This window comes from Lissotriton vulgaris, chromosome 11 (assembly GCF_964263255.1).
Source record: "Lissotriton vulgaris chromosome 11, aLisVul1.2, whole genome shotgun sequence".
NCBI classification, from domain to species: domain Eukaryota; kingdom Metazoa; phylum Chordata; class Amphibia; order Caudata; family Salamandridae; genus Lissotriton; species Lissotriton vulgaris.
The window spans coordinates 992,937,660-992,965,650 of NC_141699.1; the positions used below are offsets into that span (position 1 = coordinate 992,937,660).

General features: G+C 40.6%; 1 protein-coding gene across 1 annotated transcript in view; it reads right to left on the reverse strand.

Annotated features, from left to right (window-relative positions):
- Positions 1-220: 220 nt before the first annotated feature.
- LOC147683835 (uncharacterized) overlaps positions 221-27,991 on the reverse strand; it is a 41,494-nt gene continuing 13,723 nt past the window's right edge. The window contains exons 3-7 of the mRNA XM_086944234.1: positions 19,279-19,366; positions 18,780-18,943; positions 15,939-16,046; positions 6,828-6,923; positions 221-1,144 (exon numbers count right to left, since the gene is read on the reverse strand). Of these exons, the coding sequence (XP_086800360.1) occupies positions 395-1,144; positions 6,828-6,923; positions 15,939-16,046; positions 18,780-18,943; positions 19,279-19,366 (1,206 nt within the window). The 3' untranslated portion in view covers positions 221-394. The remainder of the gene's footprint in view (positions 1,145-6,827; positions 6,924-15,938; positions 16,047-18,779; positions 18,944-19,278; positions 19,367-27,991) is intronic.

A 27,991-nucleotide genomic window follows, 5' to 3' on the forward strand; every position in this document is an offset into this window, starting at 1 on the left:
GCAGAAGAGGTAAAACGTAATTGAGACATTTGGTATCAGTTCAGCACACCCTAACTGCTTGAGGATAAGCATCAGACTGCGCCATCATTTTTGGCTTTATTTTCAAAACTAATCTGATCATACCTATTCCACACCCCTTTCTTATCCTGTGTTTAACTCAGTTGTAAAAGCAGTAAAGTGGTATTAATGTCTACACAGAAAATCTAATAAATAGATAAGCAATGGTGGAGAAATATTTAATCTCAGCAAAAATACAGAAGCTATAAAAGGATGTCCTTATCATCACTTTATTACTATTGATCGTGCTAATACTGACCACAAGTTGCAGGGCATTGGAATTATATTTTGCTCCCGAGAAACTGTGTTGATGCAGGTTTCAAACTATGTTAAGATTTTATCTTTCCTGGTGTTGGGCTGGATGTTGCTCAGGTTCCTGGTGTTGGGCTGGATGTTGTTCAGGTTCCTGGTGTTGGGCTGGATGTTGCTCAGGTTCCTGGTGTTGGGTTGGATGTTGCTCAGGTTCCTGGTGTTGGGCTGGATGTTGCTCAGGTTCCTGGTGTTGGGCTGGATGTTGCTCAGGTTCCTGGTGTTGGGTTGGATGTTGCGCAGGCACTGGAAATAAAGGCTCAATGAGTGGCAAGTTGTGCTTTGGCTTTGCGGGGCATCCAGGGGAATCTGAAGGGTGAAGGGGAAACTTGTATGGCACTGGCTCTTTAAATGGATCAAATGGAGTTGGGGCAGCAACAGGAGGTTCAGGGTGATCTACTGGAGGTGAGGGGTCAGTAATGACTGGATCTGGGAAGAAATCTGTTGCATTCTCCATCTGATAGTATTTCATTGTTGAGATTGGTTCTCTAGCAGGTGGGTGGGCTGGCTTTGGCCCAGTGTGTTCTTCCGATGAGCTCCCATGATGTTTTTGGTCATGGTGATTGTGAGGTTCTCCAGGGGGAGGTCCGTGGCCATGCTTCTGCTCATGATCTTCCTTATGATGGTGTTTCCCATCTTCTGAATGAGTTTCGTTGTGTCCATGGGGATGATGGTGGTGATGATGATGATGATGTCCATGGCCATGCCCATGGCCATGGGGGCCATGATGACCTTTGCCATGGTGATCATGGTGTTTATGATGAGGATGGCCAGTGCTCTGTAATAAGAGAAGATAGGAAATATTAATATAATTTGTGAGATACAATGCATCCTTAGGAATGCCATTACTATTTTTTTTCTCATTTCATTTTCAACATTTCTTCGGTCAAAATGTGAAAATCCAATCTATAAATCCTGAACCTCAGCCAGCAGGACTCTGTACAAGCTATTGAAAAGGGCACTTTATGTCCTTTTCATTCCAGAGAAGCATTTTCATATGGAATGCTCATTATTGAATATATTGTGGATCATCTAACTCATATTTGCTCAAATCCATTTGGAAAACATTTTAACTAAGAAAGGCAAAGGCCCTACTTTATTTGAATCGAAGTTGGTCAAAATATAAAGGAAGGGCATTAACTGATAGCAATCAATTATTTAACTGTAGCTTCTTCAACTAATCATAGCATCACTCAAAATCATGTTTTCATCAGTGTCTTATCAGCAGCAAATCTCCCATATTCATATGAAATCTGAGGTTAATGGTCCACTGCACATGTTTACCAAGCATGTCACTTGCTTCTTTGTTTTCTTTAATGATTAAATGACCATAGAGATAATACTGCAGTTCTGGCATTTTATTTGTGTTTTTTACATCAGCCTTCTAACAATCACTCTGGATGTATGTAAGTTTCATCTGCGGTCTTCGCAGGAATGGTATAGGTTTTTCCACACGCACAGCAACCTTGATGAATGTGTGACTACAGGTGCATGCCTGCTGCCTGAGACACATGACTCTAGAAGGATGTACGTCGTTACAACGCATGCTTTTACAACGCATGCCTTTACGACGCAACTTTTACAACGCAAATCGTTACAACGACTTGCGTTGGGGGGCGCTGGATATTGAATAGTTTAATTTACTATTCCAACTCCAGTCCCCGTGGATAGTAGGGAAGGTGTTGGATAGTAAATTAAAACTATTCCCTATCCTAGAGCGCCCCCCAGCGCAAGTCGTTGTAATGACTTGCATTGTAATGGTTGCGTCGTAAAGGTACTGCGTTGTAAAAGTTGCGTTGTAAACGCTGTTCCCCCTCTAGAGTTTTAATAGAAGGTGAGAGCCTTCGGCCTCATTACATTGCATGGTACAAATGAGTAGATAGGCAGGGATGCTATCAGCCATAAAGAAGGCCTTAGACCTGTATGGGTTTTTAATGATGCCTGAAACATGTTGGCTTACGGGCAGTTGAGTTATTAATACTCTACCTCCCAAAATAGATTTTAATCATGTCTAGGGTTACTCAAACAATAAAGGAGAGTCCTTTGGGTATAACCTGAGACATTTTTACTCTTTCTCATTTCTCTGGATCCCTGCATTAAATCCAGTAGAGATTTATGTAAGAACTCCCAGGTCTGGTTGAGTACACCATGGTGGTATTATCCTACCATGGTGTGGATAGGCGCTGCTGATGAAGCATGCCACTACACAAGTGGGTGAGGCATCTACTCCAAATATCTTCAGATTCTTTACAGGTCCTAGCCGACCCTAGTTGTCCTTGGTTGTTTTTGTTGCATTTAATTTTCAACAGAACAACTACCCTAGATAAATATAAAATGAATCCAATGGATGACAAAATACCCTAAGAATGGTATCATCAATATTTTTTGTATGAATTTTAATATTTACTTTTGATTCACATCAAACTTAACTCATATTATCCAAGATCTATGCAGCTTTATCGCCTTCAAATAATTAAGCTAAAAACTCAAAATTAAAACTTTGGGCTCAAGTCTCCTTCTTTAAGTTAACTTAAAAAATTATGCTAAGATCTCGTGCTGAATTCCTGAAACAAACTCTCATTGCAAACGAGATTCCCAATAAAGAACAATATTTGAGGTGAAAAACGTAACATTTAATAAAAGAAAGTATGTCTATGGAAATGATACAATTTTCATTGAAGCAGCAAATAAAACCCTCAAAGACTTAAGACCTGATTATGAAATTTATGAAGCAAAAATGTTTTGACAATTGAATATCATTTCAGAGTGTATGCTACATTAATGACCTATAGTAAGCTACTCGCCCAAGAAAGATACTACGGAAAAAGGTTATTCTACGTCTTCTAATCTGCTGATCTTGCATCTGGTAATACTGGGTGCAAACGTCACAACACTTGCTACTTACGAGGGCATCTGATTTAAAGTTTGAAGCACTTTGAAAACCTGATGACCAGTTTCAATCCTTCCTCCAACTTAAACTTGTGAAAATGATAGAAAAGCAAGGTAAACTCTAGTTTACTGATGGAGACTTAGAGATCTAGGCCAAAGGTTTTGTCAGGGATTTGGACCGGCTTTATGGTCATCTGGTGTCACATTAAATAAATGTATGCACAACCCCTGTCTGTCTCATGGCAAAATATTCATGAGCAAGGCCTAGCATACACTGGGGCCATACACTCGGCTACAAAAAAGGATCTAAGCTTTGGCTCTCAACATCCCCCACAAACAAGACATTTACTTTGACATGAAATGCTGGTCAGTATCAATTCAGTGCCACAAGGACCTCTAAAGAGGTGCAATGATCTCAAGAAGAGATTTAAAAGCCTCTAGTGTGACAATCGCCGGTACACCTTGGCCACTCCCAGAAGACCAGCACATTGCTGTGGCTTAGATCACAAGAGGAATAGCTCAAAACTCCTCTTATGGCTGGGTGCACAGAGGTTGGAGTGGAAGGAATGGATACAAGAGAAGGGGAATGGGCAAAATAAAAGTCACAGTTCTGTTTTAAAACTTTAGCTATCTTTACCTGCAGTGTCCCTGGAATAACATTAAAAGAAATTCATCATGAGTATTACTGACTACGCAACTCATTAAATTAAAATTCAATCAATCATTGGGATAATTCTGCACTCCACTGTAGCATGATGGTACCATGAGTCATGATGGGCCTCACAATAAGACAGCATACGAGGTATTCAATAGGCACAGTGAGTAAAGTCTATGACATGCAAGCAGGATTCTCTGCTTGTGCACAAGTCCTCCACACACTCATGAGCTACTTATGTTATTTATCATGTTTGCAGTACAACCAAACACAATGGTGTCAGTGTTTACTTGTAATCTTAACTGTGGGAAATGCTTAGTTGGACAGGAACACATAATTGGTTTAAGTGATCTTGTTCCCTCAGCATCATAGTAGTTTAGGACTTTTGAAATGGCAATGACAATTGGTCATATAATAAGACTACACTCCTTCTGGTAATAGCTGGAGATGTGCCTATTATTATTTTCTGTGTGCAGTATCCTTGCATTATATAGCAACACTGATGTTAATACTGATGCCTTATCATGCTTCATCTGCTGTTGTTACGAAATATGGTGCAACAGGCTGCAGGCATTGGTATAATAGGACATAACATAGCCAACACCGGTAAGGGGCAAGTTCTTAATGGGGTACTGTCTTACCAGAATTTCACATACTAATTGTCCTGCCAATTGCAGGTGAATGGAATCCTCATATACAGATGAATTCTCCAAGCATTTTCCATTTCTGCTACTCAGAGTAAATATAGGGTGGCGCTGCACTAGAGACTAATGCACATGTGAATTCAGATGAAGGTCCATCAAACCAAAGTCACAAATTTGCAAATTTTCCTTGGCCTCACTGGGGCCTATTATTATTATTATTATTATTATGCAATTTGTATCGCGCAAACTAAACCCAAAGGTGTCAAGGCGCCTATCAAAAAAGGTCAAAAAATTGCAAAGCACCACTACAGGTACGCGCGTACAAAGAGGTGGGTCTTTAGGGCGGATCTAAAGGCTTGGAGAGTGGGGAGAGACCTTACTTCAAGAGGGAGAGCATTCCACCATATAGGGGCCAGATTGGAAAAAGCCTTACCCCCCCATCTGGTCTTCCGGACACGAGGGACAGAAAGAAGAAGTCTGTTTGAGGAACGAAGGTTCCTGCCAGGATTATAGTGGGACAAAATAGATCCAATGCCAGTGGGGCTGGTTTTAGCTAAAGCCTTATAGACCATACACATGGACTTAAAAAGGATACGGTCCACAACGGGAAGCCAATGAAGCTGCTTCCGGGCAGCGGTGGCAGAGGCACGTCGGGGTAGATCAAAAACAAATCTGGCTGCTGCGTTCTGGACCACCTGCAAGCGCTGTAGCTGACTTTTATTCAGTCCAATTATGCTGTTATCACGAGCCTAGGTATGTACCGCCCATTTTAATTGCTGCAGTAAATATCTAAAATAGTTTTACCTTGTGATTCTGTATATATAAGATTTTTAAGGCCTATTTGCCTATTTATGCACCTGAGACTTTTTCTTTCCTCTATTTTCACCATTCATTTTTATAGACATTCGTATATACTATCTTTCTTGGATGAATCCCTTAACCATAACCTTTGCCATTTTTGCTCTTTTTCGTGCTGTCTTTTTTCAGTAATTCTGTCTAAATTCATGACATAGAATTTTCCTGTTAGGAAAACCGCTCGTTATGTTGCTCAAAATCCCACTTATAAACTGGACTTTGCATTGAATGTTTGTAATGATTGCGGTTAGTCATAGGAATCCAGCACAACATCACACAATGTGTATTGTAGTCCAAGTTGGCATAAAAAGCTATTCGTATTGTCGATAAATTTTCTCAACGCACATTCTCAGTACAGCCAACGCTTGTTTCACTCGGGAGGGTTGGCCTATAAGCTTTCTCAAGGCACCAAAAAAATGTTGACGGTGATAAAAATGTACAAACAATATGATAAGATTATCATTTGGCTCACCATTAATAGTCAGTTCAGTCAAGATACAAAATTCTGCAATCCAAATTTATAACTTTGTTGCAATTTGAAATGAATTATGTAGCGAAACCGAGGTAGGGCTTGTGGTCAACTACAAAAGTGAATACCCTCCATATACCTAAGGGACATGCCCTCCATGTCCCTTCAATATATTTTGTAAATATTTTAAGGGGCATACTATCAGTCCCTGCGATTTCCTGCGGGTCACAGGGTCACCCAATCTCCTGCGAATAGGTTTCTTCACTAAGAACCCTTATTGTATCACCTCAAAGTCACCAATACAGATCACCATTGTGGGGGTAAACTACCACATTCTATGCATATGCATTTTAAATACAATTGTGCAAAGAGTTTGCCTGATATTGGCAGTCAACCCCACCCACTGTTTTAGGAGCTTCCATGTAGAGGAGAATCCTAGGCCTTGGTAAGATTCATGTAGGTTATTTTCATCACTCTTTCCTGTTTTAAACCCCACAACAAACAGGTGTTGTTTAGACTTACTGGCATAGCTTAAATTTGGTCAGTTCTGCTCTGCTGCCATGGAAACATGGGAATTGTTTTAATCAACTTCACCACTTTTCAATAGACCAGGATAAACGTTTTCACCATAATTACTGCTTAGATATTTCAAAGGTAGGAAACACCAAATCTTCTCAGATATTTCTGCAAAAAACTGCCAGTGATAAATATCAAAATTTCCCAGTGCTAACAGAGTATCAGTATCCTAGGGTGTATTCCATCTGGAACCAATATCTTAACCACCTTAGGATGACTATAGCTGGCGTAGCGCCAGTTGAGTCTGAAAATTAATTCTATACAAACAATGGGTGAGTTTCTATGCGGTTTTTGAATTTATGCTTCTGTAGCCTTCTTTTGAAGATTTACAGATCTGAGACAAGTATGTACATTCATTTATATTATACTGTACCTTAGGATCATAAATTTCGCAGGTTACAGAGATTCTCAACGCCTCACGAGGCCCGTCAGGTACTTCAGGCATGCTGCCCTTGCAAAAACCCACATGCTGATCAGAAAAGAAAACATTATTATACATAATTGTCACTTCATTATACTATATTCCATCAACACATCCATTTTATTGTGCATTTTTCTGTTTTGAAGATCACTGCATGCTCCAGTTGTGAATTTTGTCATTGCTTACATTGCCAACCGATGCAAACAGACAGCGTGCACATGTTCAAGCACATGTCCAAGCTGGAGGCCATTCTTAGGAATTCTTGTCTAGTGGAAATGACCATGAATAAAATAATGTGAGCCAGATCGAAGTAGTGTATCAATAAAGAAGTATAAATCACAATTTGAAAATTATTCCCCCATAATCAAACTAAGCAAATAAGACTGGGGAAGTTTACATCAGACACCCAAATCATTCCATGTGGAGTCCCACAAGCATCTATAACCTAATGGCTCTTTAATGTATGCCTATACTCTCTATCAGTTTTATAGCAAAATATTCATGAAGAAATATCGTAAGACAAAAATATTACGTCCTCAATTAATTATACAAATATAGTTTTTATGAATGTTTATTCAATACAATTAATTCCAAATGGACAACATTTTATGGTGCTATGTTTTTTGTCAAAGGATATTCTGACAACTGTATTCTGGTTCCATAACTCATGATTTCATGGAGAAATGCAGTATACAACTTCAAAGCTATGCCACTGATATGGAAGTCATGGTTCCCATAGACAAACATGTTAGTAAAAGGACAGACATCATCATACGCTTTCCTTATCTGCAGGAAAGCATGAGGAAAAGTAGCTTGTACCTTAAAGATTGAAAACCTGAAATTCTCCTCTTTGCATACTCAACCCAAGACTGCCTTCATTTCAATGGCTGTACCATGTATCCTTGCGCTCAAAGCAAAAATGTAGGTCTCATCCTTGACCATGAACTCTTGTTTATTCCACACATGAATGGAGTGACCTAGAGGGCACACTTCAACCTAAATATGCTTCTATTTCAGCACGAAGTGGTGCTCGTTCACACAGTGCTTTTATTATTCATTAATTACTGCAATAGCATGCATACAGACATGCAGATTTAAAAGCTTCACTTATAGCAACTAGTTCATAACCAAGCAGCAAGACTAGCATAAGGATCAAAAAGTCAGATTACCCCAAACATTTGAAGCTCCTGATGGCTGCCCAACATACTTAGGGTAAATTTCAAGATGCTTTGTATTACTTGCGAAGCAAATTGGTCTTTGAGATCCAACATATCTAACTCAACTATTCTCTAACCCCCAGATGCATCAACAACCCATTTTGCGATTCCTTAATAGCGAAAAATACCTATTCGCTATTAAGGAATAGCAAAATGGAAAGCATCAAGAAATCACTTAAAAAATAGCGATTTCTTAGAATTCCTTAATTGCGACTCGCAAATTGCGAGTCGCAATTAAGGAATACCTCCCCATTCATTCCTATGGGCCTAGAGGCCCATAGGAATGAATGGGAAGACAATCTCAATTTGTGCACATATGCTGATTCTGAGAATTTGCCAATTTGCGAGCGGATTTTTGTTTGATGCATCTAGCTGTAAGTGCCTACCCTCTTGCAATCTCACAATTATATTTGACAACACAATCCCTCCTGCATCCTTTAATAAGATTGTTGAGAGAAATGCTGAGAACCTGAGGTCCAAAAACACAAAACTAGCTGACTTGTGCACATAGGAACCAACCAGACTACCTCAAGTTTAAGACTATCCTATTTCAGTAGATCTAACCAGATCCCATGTTCAAATCTCTTGGCCACATGGCTTCACAAGGATGAGTTTACTTCACTAGTTAGTTGGATGCTCCCTACCGGCAAAATGATATCCCTTCTTTCTTATTTTAGATCACTAAACATAATCAATGACTAGATTACACTCCTCCACAACAGGAAATAGAATGCTTCAGTTTGGTAGCTGATAAAGTGTCTTTCTTCTTGTTACTTACATACTCTGGTCAGATCTTGCCTCCCACTTCCCCATTTCCCCATGGCACTCTAAAGGGGCTCTCTAGCAATATGTGGTGAATTATAAGTCACTACTTAATAAATTAATTGGCCCTTAGGAGAGCCACGTTCTCTGTTTTTCCCGTATTCTGCTTTGAACGGTAATGCTTAGATGAGGCGAGGCACCTATGCATTGGAATCTTTCATTTACTAATGCACAATTGCACTTTAATCATATTCCTTAATTCTTTACCCAAATGTATGAATGGAAGAATGGTGATGGGATACCTAAATGTTCAGGTGTGCAAGTTGCAGCTGTTTGGCTTCAATTATCTCACATTGTGTGGTGTCCTTAAGATAATGTTTTGTGCTGCTTTTGCGGATGTAGGTGGACCTTGTTTCAAGAATTAGGGCCAAATGAAGGAATGGACATCCTCCTGTTTCCGACAAAACATGTGGTTCCTCTCGCTAGATTATAATTTTTTCAAAATGCTTTTGATTGTTTTGGTAAAAAGTAAAAGAACAGTAGATGTGTTGGCTAGCTAAATGACTAAATGAAGCAGCAGGTAATCAGCATTGTCCTTGCTTCAAGATCAGTTTGACTCTCTGACCAGGATGTCTCCATGAGAAGCCAGGGGAGCAAAGTACGATTGGGTGCCGAGAGTGGTTGAGGAGGAGGAAACCTCCGAGGTGCACTTTAAGTTGGCAGGTGTCTGGTTGACCAAAAAGAGTTTATCTCTATTTTAAATAAAATTCCAGTGTTGACAGAGTAGCAGTAGGCAGGAATTAACAATTTTCCTCTCATTGGGTTCTGTAAGAAAGTTGTTTTACTTCAGCAAAGAGGCCATGTGAAAGGCACTAGGTATAGAAATGCTTTTTTTGCATGTTCACCCTACATTTTTGAACTTATGGTGCTGTTTTTCGGCTTTTAGAGTGCACTGAGGTATACTAACCAGACGGAAGTGCCAGCGTTTTAACCCTATACAAAAGATATGTTTAAATGGATACACCCAATTGGCAATTACTGACCTACTTATAAGTCCCTAGTATATGGTACCCAAGGTACCAAGGGCAAGGAAGGCAGAGTGTACACCTAGGGGTGCAGTACTCTTTGTGCCACCCGAAATGTGGCAAAGAACAACATAGACTCCTGCCTGCCACTGCAGACTGACAGGACAGTGTTTACACTACTAGGTCAACTTTGACATTGACATTTTTAAGTCTCCCCTAAAGAAGGCCTATAGAGCCTTATGGCAGGGAGCTATGTATTACTAAGTAAGACATATATTTTTCATATATCTAAGCAGCCACACTTGCAAATTGTCATTTTGCTGTGAAAAGGTTAGTAGCTGCATTGACTAACGCAGGGTAACCGGCTCGCACCCCAGCCTGGCTAACGTTTGAATGGGACTACCTAACAGGGTCATGTATGGTATAAAATTAATCATGGCATTAAACTGACCTGATGCCCCAGTCGAATCTAATGTCACCATTACAGTTAAGTAATTTTTAAAATTGCCACTCAGCACTACAGCTCGTCCAGTGACCTCACAAAGGCCCTGGCACTCAGACAGATTTCTGCCCACCGGGGGAGATGTATGAACCACTCCTAGGCCCAGGAAGAAAGACAGTTGCTGCAGAGTGAGGAGTTACCTCCTCTCACAGGATGGTCACTCGGGTGTCAGACTAAAAGGAGAGCTTCACAGGGGAAGCCGCCTTTGAAGGGCCAACTGCAACACCAACTCTGAGCCGGGTGCCTTTTATTTCTGCAGACGATTAGGAGACAGGGTGAGGGAGCAAAAACCTGTCACCAAACCTGTTTTCATGTGGTCATGTAGCCCACTGGTACCCACACTTCTAGGGTGGGCTAACACACTCCTGATGACCATGGTCGTGCTATTTTGAAAGGGGCAAGAATGGGGCACTCTGGCATAGCCAGATGCCACACATTGCAGGAAACACAACACTGGCTAAGAAGAGGCCCAGTAGCCCATTAGCTAGTGACTGCATGGTCCCCTTGGAGCTCTTTCAAGGTATAAATATAGCACCCCTGGCACCCTGCCCCATAGATGCTGGAATCAAAGAAAGGACCAGAGAAGGACTGCCCTGCTGCCCTTGAAACTGCATGAGAAGAGAATGCACTGTCAAGAGGATTGCACCTGCTACACCTTGGGCTATTGAATGTTGGACTGGCACGAGGAAATGTTGATTTCCAGCCTTCATTCACAACAGTGACTACAACGATCTGTCGGCTGATCCCCTGGAACCAGCTCCTGGTACACAAGAGCTGCAGATGCCTAAATCGCCAAGATTGTAGCTACCGCAGATGTTTTGCCACTACCTGTCCCCGGGGGCCCAAGATGACAAATCCAAGATAGCCAAAAGTTGAACCTGTGTCTGTCGGATCCAGGGACGCTATCAAAGTCTGGATTTGTTGCACCCAAGGGACACTAGCCTCCACAAAGATATTCACAGTGACCACAGTGATGCGAGATTGGTACCTCAGCTGCATCTGCCTTTTACCATTGCAAAGAGGATGTCGTAGGACCTCGAGTTCCCTGGAAAAAGTTGCATCACCTCACCTGTGAACCAAGGACTGCAACTCACCGCTATCGACCTCACAGATCCAGGAGAATCCTTTGCATGTATCCTCAGCACCTGGACCACTCCAGTGAGGTCTATGGTAGTCATCCCATAAAGTTTACAACTTTCCTTACAAATGCTCTTGTGGCCAGGTCACTTTTCAAGGTTTTCCCTCTGGTATCCCAGACCTTTGCCCAGTTGGATTTGGTCCCCCAACCCATCCCAGAGTACTTGCACTAACTCTTTCAAGCTTTACAAAAGTGTACAAACTTTTTTGTTGAACAATGCTTGTTTGTAAATGCATTTAAAAGTGATTAAAGAAAATCTAAATTCTGTATCGCCATAAACCTCAAGTGGATTTTGCTGATCAAGGTCTCTTTATAAAATTCCAAAAATATACCATATTTTTATTAATTGGTGTTCAATTTCTTTTGTGTTTTGTGACTTTATTTAATTGTTTGGTGATGTTCAATGCTTACAGTAAGTTGCCTTGCCAAGCCTTACTGCTCAAAGCCACAGCTACCCTGGGTTGAGCGATGGTTAAGTAAACGAGCCTAACTTAACCCAAGACAGTATTTGCGAGTGTATTCCACGATAAGGCCCCAGAGCCACATCATATGGTACATCCAAATTCTCACACATTGCATATAGCTGTATAGTTTGTTTAGATTGGAAGAGTTCATAATTCACATTGTTTTGCTCTTACTATACAATATTAAGTACAAGTTAGAATTTTAAGAACATGCTAAAAGCAGCTGAAATCACAGTTTGAAATCCTGAGGGAAATATTTAAGAATTGAACTGGAAATACTGATTCCTACATGTTATTCTCCAAACTCCTGTATCACCATTTATTTCTTTGTCCCCATGGGTCCCCGGTAGAAGAAAATCCAGAGCAGGGAAAAGTTGACTTCATTTTTATTAGTTCTATTTTGTCCATTCTGTCTCATCCATGTTTTCCCAATTAACTGACATGTATTGGAATTGTTTTTGTCCTTTTCAGTGTGGTTTTGGGATAGCTAGGTAATGATCCAGACTACTCTGCCAATACAGGTCCTGGTTTAAAACTTCTTGGGAAATGTATTTATATTTTAGTGGAACCAGCTATGCAGTAATAGAGGTGGAACTTGTTGAAGTTACTTCCCTTCGCTATTAGAGTACATCAGAGGTGCAGAAAAGATAAATTTTGAAACTCCTATGTCTGGTATTCAAATTTCTGCAAGGACATGGACTGGCATATTTCATCAAAAAGCTGAAATGGTACACCCCAGGGCGCCTCCTGAGATCTAGCAGTCAAAGGCTGCTTCGCACCTGCAGAATCAGAAAAACAAAGATGGGAGAGCATGTATTTTCTCACCTAGTCCTGGTCCACTGGAATAGGCTACCAGAGGATCTGCGAGCATGCCCTAACCTGGCACAATTTAAGAAACATCTCAAAATGTGGCATTGTCCATCCTGTTATCAGTCTCCCAGGTGCAGAGAGATCCCCTTGGGGATGATTCGCCGCGCCTTATAAATATTAAATATATAAATATATATCAGAGGTGCACAAGTCCAATCTTGACCTTAAACATGTGAAAGTGGTTTGCTGGTCTCAGAAAACTTCCACTGCTTTATGCCTGTGTGAGTACTGCTGAACCATCACATATCCTGCTAACTCAGTAAATTCTGAAAAAACATTAGATTCTGCCTCAATGAGAAGCTGAGGCATGCTGGGCTTAATGGAGCGGTCCACTTTGGTTACACTCTCTTGTGAAGGAGTTTTTCCACTCTTCAGTTTCCAAAGTTAAGAACGTAGGACTTAAAGTAGGTGGTCACTTGACACTGAAATGAAATGAAATGAAAAGAGCATTTGTAAAGCGCGGTAGCTGCCCTCGGGCGTCCTAGCGCTACACTGAGAAGGGGAATATAAAGAAAATGTGCATAACAAAATGGAGGAAGGTTTATTGGTTCACTGTCCTAAATACTTAATTGTAATTTTCTGCATTGTAATGGTGATTTCTATCGTGCACTGCTATAAAAAATTACATCCTCGCCCTAACTTTTCATCTGTTCTCTCCGAGACATTTCAATAAAAATAACAATAGAAAGTACAGTTCTGCTAGACTAATGCTAGGAGTAACCAGCTCCTGAATGCCGGAAAGGCAGCAGCTTTAAAGTAGATCCTATCTCCTGCAAAAGGCCACAAAAAAACATCTGGCTGCAGCTATGTGATCCCTTTTCATAAGAGCACAGACTTTGGGAGTGAACTCATGCTGTACTATGCACATGTTTGTGGATAATGAAGGCTAAAAAACTGTACAGGAGAAACTGAAAAAGTCCATGCATGTACCTGTAGCGTCTGGGGCTAATATGTAGGTGGCCAAATACCAACCGGTATTTGGAGTTTGAGATGTGGGGGCCTTAAAAATTACAGATTCTGTAAATTTACCGATTCGGTAATATACCCAATCGGTATTTACCAAATCTGTAATTTGAGATGTAGGTGGCACTGTAAACAGTGCCACAGGGCCTTAAGGATTCGTTATTTACCACCAATTATTAGTTGGTGGTAAATAACGAATACCTGTGTATATGCAAATCTGAGCATGTACACCTGTGCCATGTGGCACACATACATGCCCTAAGGGCATGTATGTGTGTCACATGGCACACAAGCACTGATCAGGGGTGCAACAGGGTGTCAAAGTGACACCCTGCCACCCTTGACTATTCGGTAATTTACCGAATCAGTATTTACCGATTCGGTAATTGCCATTGATTCCTATGGGTCTCAAGGCCCATAGGAATCAGTGGCAATTACCGAATCGGTAAATACTGATTCGGTAATTACCGAATCTTAACGATTCGGTAATTTCTACCGAATATTTACCTACATAGCATTAACTGATTTGTAAATACCGAATCGGTAAAATTCGGTATTTACGAATCGGTAAATACCATTTACCTACATGAGGCCCTTAATGATTAGAAGGGGGGGTCATTGTTTCGAGTAATTTTAAAGCAACACCTTCTAGCAACTGCTCTGGTCTGAGGAGTTATGGTCCCATTATTATCCACTTGAAAACACAAATTCCTTTTTGAGTGGTGTCAGTGAGGGACTGGGTGATAAATGGCTCTCAATGCTCCACGAGACCCACAAGACAGCCAACAGTAGTGTGAGTGATATAATTCCAATCAGTCTACAGTGGTCTCCAACATTTAGACAATCAAATCATTTAGTTTTCCCATTGATAAATTGCATCGCAAAGGCTTGCATTAAGATTGGCTCAAACTGCGACTATGCACTAGTAGTTTCGATGCATCAGCTTTGACTGTAACATCAATGAATGTAACCAATCACAGTTCATAGAGAAGACACAAGTGTTGATGTAAGCCTGTGCATATAGAGTGATGATAGTCTATGTGACACAAGCAAATAAAAGACGTATCGATTGCCGATGAGCCTGCAAGCACAAGCTCAAAAGCTCACTCCTTTGCTACATGGGCATCAGGTCTTGCTGACTGCTTAATAATAATGCCAGTTGGTGATGGGTTGAGCAATTATCTTTTCTTGTTTGCCACCACTCCGTTGCGTTAGATAGATTATTATCATAGCTTAACATTGTATTTTTCATCTGAATACTTTTGTACAAATCAGAACCCAATGAGGGTTCATCAGGTCCAACTGTACAAGGTTGCCTTAAGTAGTAGCCCCAACCAGAAGTAATGGAGTTCTACAGACAACACTTTTGACCGGTTGTGGGTGGCACAATATATTGATTGTGCAGGATGGCCTGTACCTGTGTCGTTTGGGCATACACCGGATCACCATCTTCCCACTGTGGGACGGTAGCCAAGGCCAGTGACAGCCGAAGCTAGTGAGATCTACTTGTAGACAAGAGGACCTCCATCACGTCACGTCATGACTGCGCAGTTTCTCATTTTATAACCCCAGATCGTATAAGCAGGTCGGGAGTAGTTACAGTGCAGGATTTGAGTGCAAGATTTGCAGGCACTTTGGATGAGTCTGAGGACAGGGTTTGAAATTAAGTCTGCTAATGTAGGCATAACAGACTGCTACGTCATGTGTATTGACTCTTAACCATATAAATGACACATCACTTCCTTCTCATAGATAATGTTCTTGCATCACTGTGAGTATGATTTTAGGTATGAATTTCTCCATTCACATTTCACACATTTCCACCTGACTGTAGGCAGTCATGCCTCTCTAAAAACTACTAGGAAATGGCCTACAGTGTTGACTGGTTATAGATATCATGCTATCATTCACACCTCACATTCTTAACAGCCGATCTGTGACAAAACAGATATATTTTGCAGCTATGGTTTGCTACCTCACGTGAGTATCTCGATAAAGATATGGAAGTACAAGATTTGAAAAGGGTTCACTCTGTTTTATGGAAACTTCTTAAAGGTTCACAATATATCCAAAAAAGGTAACAGAAGAAGTAGTAATACAGTAAGATAAATTGTGCACTTACAGCATGCTCATCGTCCAGGAACTCACAGTGGGTAACATCTGTTTCTAACCTTGAGCAGTTGGTCTCCTTGACAGTGAATTCTACATAGTATGAAGCTTTAAAAACCCACTGAAAGAAATGGAAAAAATCCAATATTAAGCAAATAATAACCAATATGTTGCATGCATCCTCATTTGCAAAAGTATAAATACATCATCCATTCAAATGATAAAGACTTCTTTAGGCAAGGCCTCGCCATGCTAAAAATTATAAATTCACTAATGCTACCAATGTGAATAAAAATTGGTTGGTTGGTGAAAAAACTATTGGCCCTACAGCTTCTATAGCGAAGGGATTTTTTTAATTTCCATAGTAATGCCTACTCAAATTGCCCATGATCAACGATTCTACACAGTCTTCTATCTACCAAAAATTGGAAACTCTGTACATAATTACTAACTTAGTAGGCAACTGTTTATTTGTCCTTGGGGTCTGGTGAATTAAAAAAATAAAAGTCATTTGTCTATCATTCTTGACATTAACCCAAAATGATAGACATCTAATGAAGCCTACCTGCATGCCTGGTACTCCATCATCCCTCCACTTCTTTCAAACTATGAGGAATCTGATCTAAAAATATATTTTTGGTTTGACTGGACCTGTAAGTAGCAGCATCTCAATAAAAATGGAATTGATTGAATCAGAACTCAGAACCTAAAAATTGGACTCAATCAATTATTTAAAATCAGTCTAGATAAAACTATGTAAACCATGCAACATCCTTAGTAGGTGCTAATGAAGATGCTACACAATTTTAGAAAGAAGCCATTCATAATGGCAGTCTCAGCAAAGACCACAGAGAACCCCACCAACGTTGTCAGTGTGAATGGCATGGTCTGAAAACTAAATGATTGTTCTAACGTTAAATGTGGGGCCAATGCACATATGGCAGATAGACGTTCTGTTAACATTTTAGGAAAGAAAATGATAAAATCCTATGCCTACGGTTTTGGGGAGAAATTTCACTATTGAGAAAGTCTACCCACCTTGATTAAAAAGTTGGGATTCATAGGGTTTCCAATCTAACCACAGAAAGGAAGAGGCTCTGGAAAACAATAAACTGAAATAACTGGAGGCGAGCTTTGAGAATAATTCACTGGCTGTAAAATTGAAGGTGAAGTGTTAGTAACCCTGCAATATATGGAATGTATTAGTCTGACTAATGTTTTATGAGATTTTCTGGACTTAAAGGCTACAAGTGTGCTTACCTAAGCAATGAAGCTAAGTCATAATTGGAGCAGGTGTTCCGAAGTGCCCAATATGAACCTAGGTAAAAACTGCAAACAAATTATTCAGGATGCAAAATTGCCTTGCATGCTCCTACCGTGCCACTGAGAAAAGGTACTATTTGAAAGAGCTGTTTTTGCTTGCTAGATTAAGAAGTGTAAGGTGTGAATTAAACCAACAATTCTTAACCAGTAGTCTAAGGCCACTTATGGGTTCAAGATGCCTATTCAGGTGGTCTGCGACTGCTTAGAAAATAATAATGAAATAACAAAATGTAAAACTGAAAATGTAAAATAATGTACTGTAATGTGAAGGAGTTCGAAAGTGGAGGCTAAACAAAAGTTGATATCTTAGTTCTGATTTGTTTGAGCAGTGCAAGTGCATCAAACAGAATATAGTATGGACAAAGGGTTGCATCAGTTGCGTTTAGAGAAGCTTCACCCTTTGTCTTACAATAAAAAGATTGTTTTTTATAAATTTGTTTGTGATTCAAATACAACATTTAATCATTTGTGTATTTGTTTGATGAATGCTTGTTTACATATTTTTTGTATTGTTTTGTGCAACAAATAATCGAAATTGCTTAGGGCAGAGTCCCCAGATTCCAATATTGACCCAGTTGGGTATCCCCAAATTCCAATAATGATTCAGGTGGGTTCCCCACATTAAAAAAAGTTCAAGAACCTTTGAATTAAGCTAATATTATTAAAATGTTGATAGAAATCCTATCCACTCAAACTTTAAAACTGCATCTGTGACTTAAAAAGGAAATGTTGACTATTTGATATGACTTTTAACACCCTAATTTCTCCACGTACTACCACTTTAAATGAAATGTGTTACTTTTACTCAATTGAATTGTATTCAATATATCTACTGTGAAAAATTGAAGAGATTGTCTGGTCTTACCAAGATTCAAATGTATGAGATGTGTGCCACACAGAGAATCCCACAGTAAGCACTCACCCCACCGATTCATGCTTTGCTCTCTAAAATCTGCTTTGAAAGAAATAGGGTGAAGATTATTTAAATTGCTGATTTTATTGATGTCTGTTGGTTGATCCACCCTAAATGTAAAACAGTTCTTTGAACTTGAACTGCGATACACATGCAAATCCTTCATTTGAAGCTTTTTCACAGTTGGGAGTGTTGGGGTATCATATTCAACCATTTTATAACTAGGTTGTGCTATTACCAAGCAAGACCAACCAATCTAATCAGTTCAATCCCACACTAGGCCGCACATTTCCACCCAAGCAGTTAGGCCACTACCCCCTCTTGACTAGACACCAAGCAATCTCTGATGAGCTTTGACCTCATCACTGAAATAAAATATGGGCCCCCTATGTATAGTCAACCATGGTCCCATTCTGGCAATTCCACATATAGGAGGAGACTTAATAGAAACAGACAATATGATGGAAAATCATCTACTTTTAAAGCCTATGACAAGAGAGAACAAGAGAATGGTTTGAGCTAAAGTTCAAAAACCAATAGTAATACATGGTGGCCTAAATTCCTGGATCATCCTTCTATGTGCCTATCGGGTCTCATAAGGTGATATGGTATGATTACCTGCATAGCTGCCCTTTCTATGTCATCAAGTTTGAAGTAGTGGGTGTTGTTACTTTCTTTGTTGTATGTTGCAACCATTGATTCAGCTTTTGCTGTATAGCTATCTGTATCTCTGGTGAAAACTGGGCAGTCTGGGCACATGCGGGAAATTATCGCCGGAGGAACTGTGAAAGAAAAAACGGTGATTAAAGCTCTTTATAGACTACAATTTTGCATATTATTTTATGCCCAGCTGCATATTTTTACCACCTAAATTACACACCATTTTTTTTATATCTTTGTGTATAGTAAAACATGTACTGTGGTCATTTATTTTAGATTGCAGTTCATATGCTTAAGTTCACAATAACTCATGGAATTGTAAGGTACACATTTACTTTAACAGTTTTGCATACACAGCCTAATTTCGATGATCCATATTATTGAATGCATTTAAATGGCATGCATGTTCTGTTACATAGAAGTAAATTATATCTTGAACTGTAAAACAACACTGTACCTGAACTGAGGGTACAGCTGTAACTGTACAGTTTGACTGTTCTCCAGGGTAAATTTATATAAACGATTGCTTTGCACCGACCAAACACCTGTTGCAAAAGATATGGAATGGTTATACCCAGACACAAGTAAAATTCTAATGTGATTCTCTAGCTGCAATAGTCCTATCTGTTTTAATGGTATGCAGCATTATGTCATCAAGATAATCATTAATGTGAGTTTTCCAGCCCATAGAAATGAAGTACATGAACCATGTATCTGATCAGATTTCTCCGGCAATTTAACAACAGATTTTATTTTGGGTGGGACCCAAGTCTTGAGCAGCACGGCTGCACTATCTTAGGTCTTTTGCAATTAAATATTCCCATCGATCGTGCAAGGGAAACAGGCTGTACCGCACACTTGTTCTGCAAACAATTTGCTACCTTTTGGCAAAGGTCCTATTAAAAACCATATTTATCTTTCAAAATATTGCCAACCGGTAGGAAAGCTGGTTGGCACTTCTACAGCCATTCAAAGTACTTAGAATGTGGGCACTCATTTTAATTTGTTGCTGCACTCCAAGAACCCTGACCTGGGCTGATTCAAAATCAAAATCCTTCCTTCCACAGTCTCTGCCTTCTCTCCTGCTTTCACTGTAGACCCATTACAGCAGGTCCCATGCACTACCATCTCCAGCTGCCACCGCCATTAAATGATAGTAGGACCTGAAGGAAGGGGGGAACACATATGCAAGATCCGGCTGCTGCTGTGTTCCCCTGGCAATGGGGGAGAGAGCACGAATAATTGGGGTCAACCAGGAAGTAATATATATCACAGTAGCTTCAATGGCAAAACTAGCTTCCCTTTGTTCCGTCTTCAGCATTTAAGGTTCCTGTTCCAATTGTCATTCCTTGAAGCCTCCATTGGAGAAAGAGGCAAAACTGAAAATCTTCAATGGGACTGCCAAGTGGTCAGCAACCCTAAGAACTTCTAAAACTTTCGTAAGTGATCCAGTAAATGTAGCTGAACCATTCAGTATAGACGCAGCTTTGTTCATGCTATAAAATACCACTAATATGTTGTTAGCTGGCTTATGACATATTGTGTTAGTTGAAATGGTAACAGACATTATGTTGTAATGGTTAATTCCCCTCTTCTTTCTTCACATCAATGCTCTCTCTGTTCAGCCTGCATGGCAGGAGAATAATGTGTGATGTCATGGAATGTTGGTGTGTGGACTGGTGGAGAGCGTCAGTTGGAGGATGAGAGGCTGAGCAGAGGGAGACTGCTCCTGGTGGGGCTGCTGTACATCTTACTTCTATCCTATTTACCATCCTACCTTCATCTTCTACAACTATAACTGAAACTAATAAAGGAACTACTTGGAACTACCACCTGGTTTACACTTCGGATTATTTATTTACAACACATTGCTTTAAGAGAGTCTTGCATTTTCAGTGTTAGATGGAATTTACTGAGTTTATTGGTCAGTGGTGTTGGGCAACTGTATCAATATTGAAAGACCATACCATATTTTTCATAATTAATAGAAGTATTTGAACTAAGATGGGACAAGAAAACAGAAAATGGACCTGCAGGATCTAGAATCTTATCTTGATGGAAAGAAAGACATTTGTGGTATACACATCATGACTGTTTAGAGAATGTATATATATATATATATATATATATATATATATATATATATATATATATATATATATATATATATATATATATATATATATATATATATATATAAACAAAGTCCTGCAATGCGACTCCTCACATCACCATGGAACAGATCTCCAAAACACCAAAGGTTTGATTCAAAAAGGTGGCTTTATTTTTCCCTCGCCATCGGCATGACGCATTTCGGCCGTCACAAAACGGCCTTGATCACATGTATATATATATATATATATTTATTACCAAGCACACTTCCTCTAGATAAAGGATGGCACCGACTCCGTGAGTTTGCTCAAGGTTGAAGTTTTATTTTACAAAGCGCTAGAAGACGCGTTTCGGCGGAAGCCTCCGCCTTGCTCACTTCACCTACCCAAATGTGATTGCAAAACATATATCCCTCTGTACAAACACCGTTGCTTCACTGTGATTGGTATCTAGTTACCATGGTGACACATAGTTTGGTCATGTGGTAAGGCAACAGACATAGAAAAGTTCCTATACACCAGAATCAAATGAACAAGTTAATATCATGTGCATATTTACAATACATAATTTTTTACGATGGCGATGCATAGCATTGTATGTAAACAAAACCCGGGTGAGAGTGAATATGGAGTCATGGCAAAAATACTATAATAACTGACAGAAATTCAGGACAATCTACGTAGTACCCTATATGATTGTGATCAACATAGTCCGGGTAAATCAGCATCTAGAGCTTGTGGGTACATTCCCTCATACAAGACAATGATGTTCTCATGTAAATGACAATAGGTTAAACATAAATGAAGTAAATAATATCCATAAAGATAAGAAATTCCATTCACCATGTTAAAAGTAAACACAAAGGTTACTCACGCAAACCTCGTCTCCAAGTGGAGCAAAATATATGTGTATGTTACATGAAGTTTTAGCCAAAGTCATAAGCCTAATTATGATTAACATCCTACCGTCCCTAGAAGCGTGCACCGTTAATGACCCCAATAACTCACCCATATTGGTTTGAAACTTAACGTTGCCAAACTAGATAGTTACCAAATTTGATTAAAATGCTACAGAGGAAACAAAGTATTAAAACAAGTAATGGTGTAGGTGTATCATGAGTGGGAAAAGGGGACTTGCGGGAGTATACTGCATTAATTTATAAATGTACAGTTAATGCTTCATCGGCATTAAGCCCATTCGGAATCTTAGAATCCAACAAGATAATATATCTTGATTCCAGACGTCTTAGGGCAAGTCTGCGATTACCCCCTCTGATGCTTTTTGCAACATTATCGATGACAAAATATTTGATGTCAGAACTGTTACCAGCATGTGTTTTGTGTATGTGCCTGGCCACAGGGTAGGTTTCATCATTGTTAGTTATTGCTCGCAGGTGCTGCAATATGCGGACATGTGCCGGATGGATAGTGCTGCCAACATACCGTTTGCCGCATTTACAAACAAGGACGTAAACTGCGTACTCCGTTTTACATTAGTAGCAGCCTCTGATGGTATACGGTTTTTTCTAAAGGGAACAGGAACCTCTTTAGTGTTAATGCCTTGTTTGCATGCTTTACATTTTGTGCACTTGATGAAGCCTCTTTGATTGTTTAACCAAATGGGTGGCTTGGTGATAGTCGGTGCACTGACTACAAGCTGGTTGCGCATCGATTTGGCCCTCCTGAAAGTGATTGAGGGACTTCTGTCACACCACTGCCCTATTACTGGGTCATTTTGTATCAAAGGCCAGTGTCTCTGCAAAATCTTTCTCACGTGATTGTGATAGGCATTGTATCCCGTGATTAATCTTGGCATATTGGGGACAGTTTTATTCTCTTGTGTCTGCTTTTTTTCTTTTCTGAAAATAGAAGATCCCTTCTATTTACATTACGGTATACCATTTCTTAGCTTAACCACTTTTACAAAGTGTATGCCTTTACTACAAATGCCTTTGCGTTGTAATGCATGCATGGCAAAGGCATATGCGATGTAAAAGTATGCGTTGTAATTGTAACACGTTATAACAGCACTTGCGTAGTTACACCCGCATTGCAAAGGCATGCGTTGTGTTGGCACGCAATGTAACGTCATATATTCTTGAGGAACTTGGAGCGATCAAATGGGAGACAGGCTACAAACGACCAGGAGAGAGAATTAATGGTTCTCTTGCATCCAGAAGGTGGAAGCAAAAGAAACCTTTTTACATGCACAGGTCCCATGATCAAAATGCCTTGCCACTTTCACAAAGTATGTAACTGCATTGCAGTCAATCAAGAAATCGATGTCACATCCTGCTTATTTTAGCATCTCTTATTGTTTATTCCATAACATCATGTATTTTAGTTTTCTTTTTTTTTTCTTTTTATTAAAAGGTTTTTCCCCTATTTCCATATAATACAGCACAGCACAAAAGAAAAGGCACTAACAAGTTAAATGATATCAAATGAGCAAACTTCTGTCTGGTGTGAGCAAATCATTAACACACATAGAAAAACAAAACAGTAATAACAAATAAAATAGTATCAACATGAGCAAACTTCTGTCTCATATGGGCAAGTCATTAATACACATAGAAAACAAGTATCGCAGGACAAACTTGACATTATTGTAAACATTCAACCCGTCGATAATCCCTCCTTCCATCTCTGAATTGGATCCAAGATTCTCAACCCTAGCTGCCTCCCCCTCCTAGCCTTCCACGCGTAAATTATTTTTTCTAAATTATAAGCATACAAAACACTTGCGAGCCACTGTTGCATTACAGGAGGTGTTTCATCCAGCCAGGCCCTGGCTATTGCGAGTCTAAAAACTGCCATAGCAACGTACATGAACTCCCCGTGGGAGACGACCGTGTCTGGGATCACCCCAAGTAGTATCAGGGTTGGGGTAAGTGTGACTTTAATCCCTATAGTTCTATCTAAAAACAACAACTCTATATCTCTAATAAGTGTAAAAAGTTGCGGGCAGGTGACGAAGATGTGGACTATATCTGCCTCTGGTAGGTTGCAGCGAGTTGCCACCCCACTGTGCTATTCTAGCTGGGGTAAAGTACAGGGAATATAGTGTTTCGTAATGCTGGGCCTGGAGTGGGGCTGAACAGAGTATCGAACAACCTAGATCTAATGATTCCTGGAACCAGCATGTCTCAATGCCCAGTTTCCCAGCCCATTTAGTTCCATATTTTTCTAGATCATCTGGCTTTCCCGCTGCTAGACATGCGTAGAAGCTGCGAATCGTACAATCGCCACCTTTTTCTATTTTATCCAAAATGTCATTGTTACTGAAGCCTGCAGCCCCTCCCTGTTTATTACTCAAAAAGCTCCTAACCTGTAGGTATTTGAAGAAGCTTCTCCTATCAATACGGAATTTAGTCTCTAAGTCCACAAACTGGACAACCCCCCCTGGCCCAACAATATCCCCAATCTTCATGATCCCTTTATTTGTCCACCCAGCTATAACCGAGTCCGCGAAGATGGCCTCTGGAAGGGACCTATTTTTAAACAGACGAGTATACCTGTTGAATCTACCCAAACCAAATTTTTTCGAGAAAGCAGCCCTAATCTTAACAGCACCACCGACTGTCTTAGACCATGTCCTTTTGTAGTAGGAAAAGTCAGTGCAGTTTAGAAGACAATTCTCTACATCTGCCCCCAGAACCGTTGCATACACATCTGAAGAAATACAGGTAATTTTTTGGACCACCCCAATCAACCCCTGCATGTACTGCAGTGCCGCGGCCCAGTAATACATCCTTAAGTCCGGGGCCCCCCAACCACCTCTATCCCTTGGAAGGGTGATGAACCTGTGTGCGCTCCTTGTTTTACCGTGGGCTCAAATGAATCTGTTCAATACTAACTCTAATGCATGAAACCATCTAGCCTCAAAATATAGCGGTATTGCTCTGAAAAAGTAAAGAAACGTAGGTAGGATTAACATTTTGATAACATTGGTGCGGCCGACTAGGGATAGGTGAAGGTTCTGCATTCTCTCTATGTCAGATCTTACTTTACTCAATAAAGAAGCCATATTCTGCTCCACGACCCCGTCTAAATCTGCAGAGATTTTGACCCCTAGGTACACTGCTGAACTAACTACGCGGCTATTGTTGCAAATTGTATGGGGATTTTTAACTATCTGGGTCTTAGCCCTGTTGATTCTATAGCCTGAGACCTGACCAAATTGCTGGGCTTCAAGTTCAACCTCACTGATAGCAAGGGCAGGATTTGGTGTTAGAATCGCCACATCATCCGCATAGGCCAATGTCTTAAACTCCTTGCCATTTATGCTTAGAGGGGGGATGTTTGGGTTAGCCTCTAATCTGCGCAGTAAGGGGTCCATATATAGTGCAAACAACAATGGAGAGGAAGGGCATCCCTGCCTAGTCCCTCTGCTGATCTGCACCAAGGCTGAATATCCTCTATTGATCCTAATCCTGGCTGTTGGCCCACTATACAGGGTCTGGATAGCCTTAATATAACCCTCCCCTATACCATACCATCTCATTACTGTCCACAGGTAGTCCCAAGAGACCCTATCGAACGCTTTTTCCGCGTCTAAAAATAATGCTGCCATAGGGTCTCCCGGGACTCCCGTGGCATCAAACAATGTAACTACTTGTCTAACATGCTGTGTAGTGCCTTAACCTGGTATGAAGCCATGTTGTGAGGGGCTGACCAAGCTCTCGATTACTCTGGCTAGTCTTTTAGTGAGTATTTTGGAAAACATGTTAGCGCCAGAGTACATTGAGGTAATGGGTCTGTAGGACCCTGGTGCTAAAGGAGGTTTACTTTTCTTCAAAATTACTATAATGTCCGCCCCTCCCCATGAGTTTGGAATAGACTCCCCTTGTTGTGCCTGAAGTATGGTGTTTAAGATATCAGGGACCAGTGCCTCTTGAAAAACTTTATAAAATTCTACGGGGATCTGATCCGGGCCCACCGCCTTTCCTGAGGGGAGACTTTCAAGTGCTGCAGCAACCTCTTCAAACTTAATCGGTGAGTCCAGGGCATTCTTCTCTTCCTCTGGGAGTATCGGGGATGGGATGTTGCTAAGGTATCCTGATATGTCGGCCGCCTCGTCGCCAACGTCTAAGCTGTAAAGATCTGCGTAAAAATGCCTAAAAACTTCCCTTACGCCCTCAGATTCGGACACTCTATTACCCTGATCATCTAAGAGCTCCTTTATATCACCCGCTGAGAGTTTCTGCCTGGTGCAAATTGCTAGTATATGGCCCACCCTCTCGCTCAGCTCATAGGAATTTTCTTTCTTAGTTAGGTAGTTAACTGCAGCTTTGCAAGCAATGCATTCTACTATTTCAGCTTTAATCGAGATTATTTTAAGTAGTTGTTGTTCCAATAGCTTTTGCTGCTGAATTGCTAGATTCAGCTCCTCCTCTGCTTTAGTCAGCTCCTCCTCTGCTTTAGTCAGGTTTTTTACAATTTCCTCCGCTCTAGTCTTCTCCCCCTTCTGTTTATGGAGCGTAAAGCTCAACGTCTCCCCCCGGATTCCCGCTTTGAATGCATCCCTTACCATGCCGGGAGCTGCACTCCCTCTATTCACCTCCCAAAAATGTTTAATCCAGGTATTCATATACTTTATGTATGCCTCATCTTTAAGCAAAGCTCTTTTGAAAGTCCAGCATGCCTGGCCTACTTTAAAAGTTAATATCAGTGGATTTTGATTTGATACAATCCAAGGGTGTTTTTCTATTTGGGATCTCCCTAGAAGGGAGTTAGATATCCAGAAATAATCCAATCTTACCAGGATCTTGTGGGGAGTGGAGAAAAAAGTACTGCTGTCTTTATGGGGGTGCAATTTGGCCCACAGATCTATTAAAAAGTTGTGTTGTGCCATAGCGGTCAATGCTCTATAAGTTTTTTTCTTTCTGCCAGCATAACCCCCCCCCTGCTTATGTATATGACCCTGATGGTCCGTTAATATTGAAATCACCTCAGCAGATGGGGGGTTCGGGCCATTGGGCTAGCTCTGCATCTAAAAATTGGAAGGTGTCGGGTCGACTTAGTTGGAACCATATGATGAAACCAGCGTAAACTTCTCTCCCCTGCAGATTATCTCCACCATCACCCATCTGCCCCACTGGTCCTCTTTCTTTTTATTTACAGCAATATCTCTACCCTTACCCAATATGACCACCCCTCTGGTCTTTGAGCCATGCTTAGTATGAGCTAACAGTGAAAACCCCAACTGCTCCAGCAGAAACCCCTTTGCCACCTCTATATGTACTTTTTGCAGGCAAACAAGATCCAAACGCAGTGTTTTTAATAATGCAGCGACTCGCAGTCTTTTGTTAACATCGTTCAGCCCACAGACATTAATTGAGGCAATTCGACAGGTCATTAAAATACATCAAATGGATGCCATGCCTTCGCTAACAGTTTCTTAAGTAAAGCCAAGAAAAATATTGTGTTGTGCTGTATGTGCTGTATGTGCTGTATATCCAGTGCGTGATCCCCCTCCCCATCCCTCCCCTGCCTCCTTCCCCCCCTGCCCCTCCCTCCTCCCATACAGGCAAATAGGTCACACATGACCTATGAGTTGTCACTTAGAATGCAGCTGTCGCCTCCTTCTCCCTCCCCCAAGAAATGTAAACAAAGTCCTCCCCTTATTATGTGGAGTCAACTGAACCTATGTTCTCTGTTCTACCATACTACTACCTTGCCTTAATGTGTTGTTATTATCGCCCCCTACCCTTGTAGCCCAGTACTTCCTCCATGAATTCTTTTGCCTTGATTTCAGAGAAAAACATTTTCACCTGGCCTTTAGTGATTACTTTCATAAAAGAAAGGCTTCTGAGCCGAGGGCCTGTATGGGGACGATTAACTGCCTCAACCTCCACCTACGCTCCACTGTAACGTGACAAAAGTCAGGCCTGGCAAAAAAGGTAACATTATTAAACGATCGCTTGGCCTCCGGCTTTGCTTTCTCTAGAATTTCTTGTCTCAGCAGATAATTGCCTACATACAAGTGGATTGCTCTAGGCCTACCATCTTGTGATGCGTTCTGCCCTCTCCTAATTGTCAGGGGGAAGCGATGTGCCC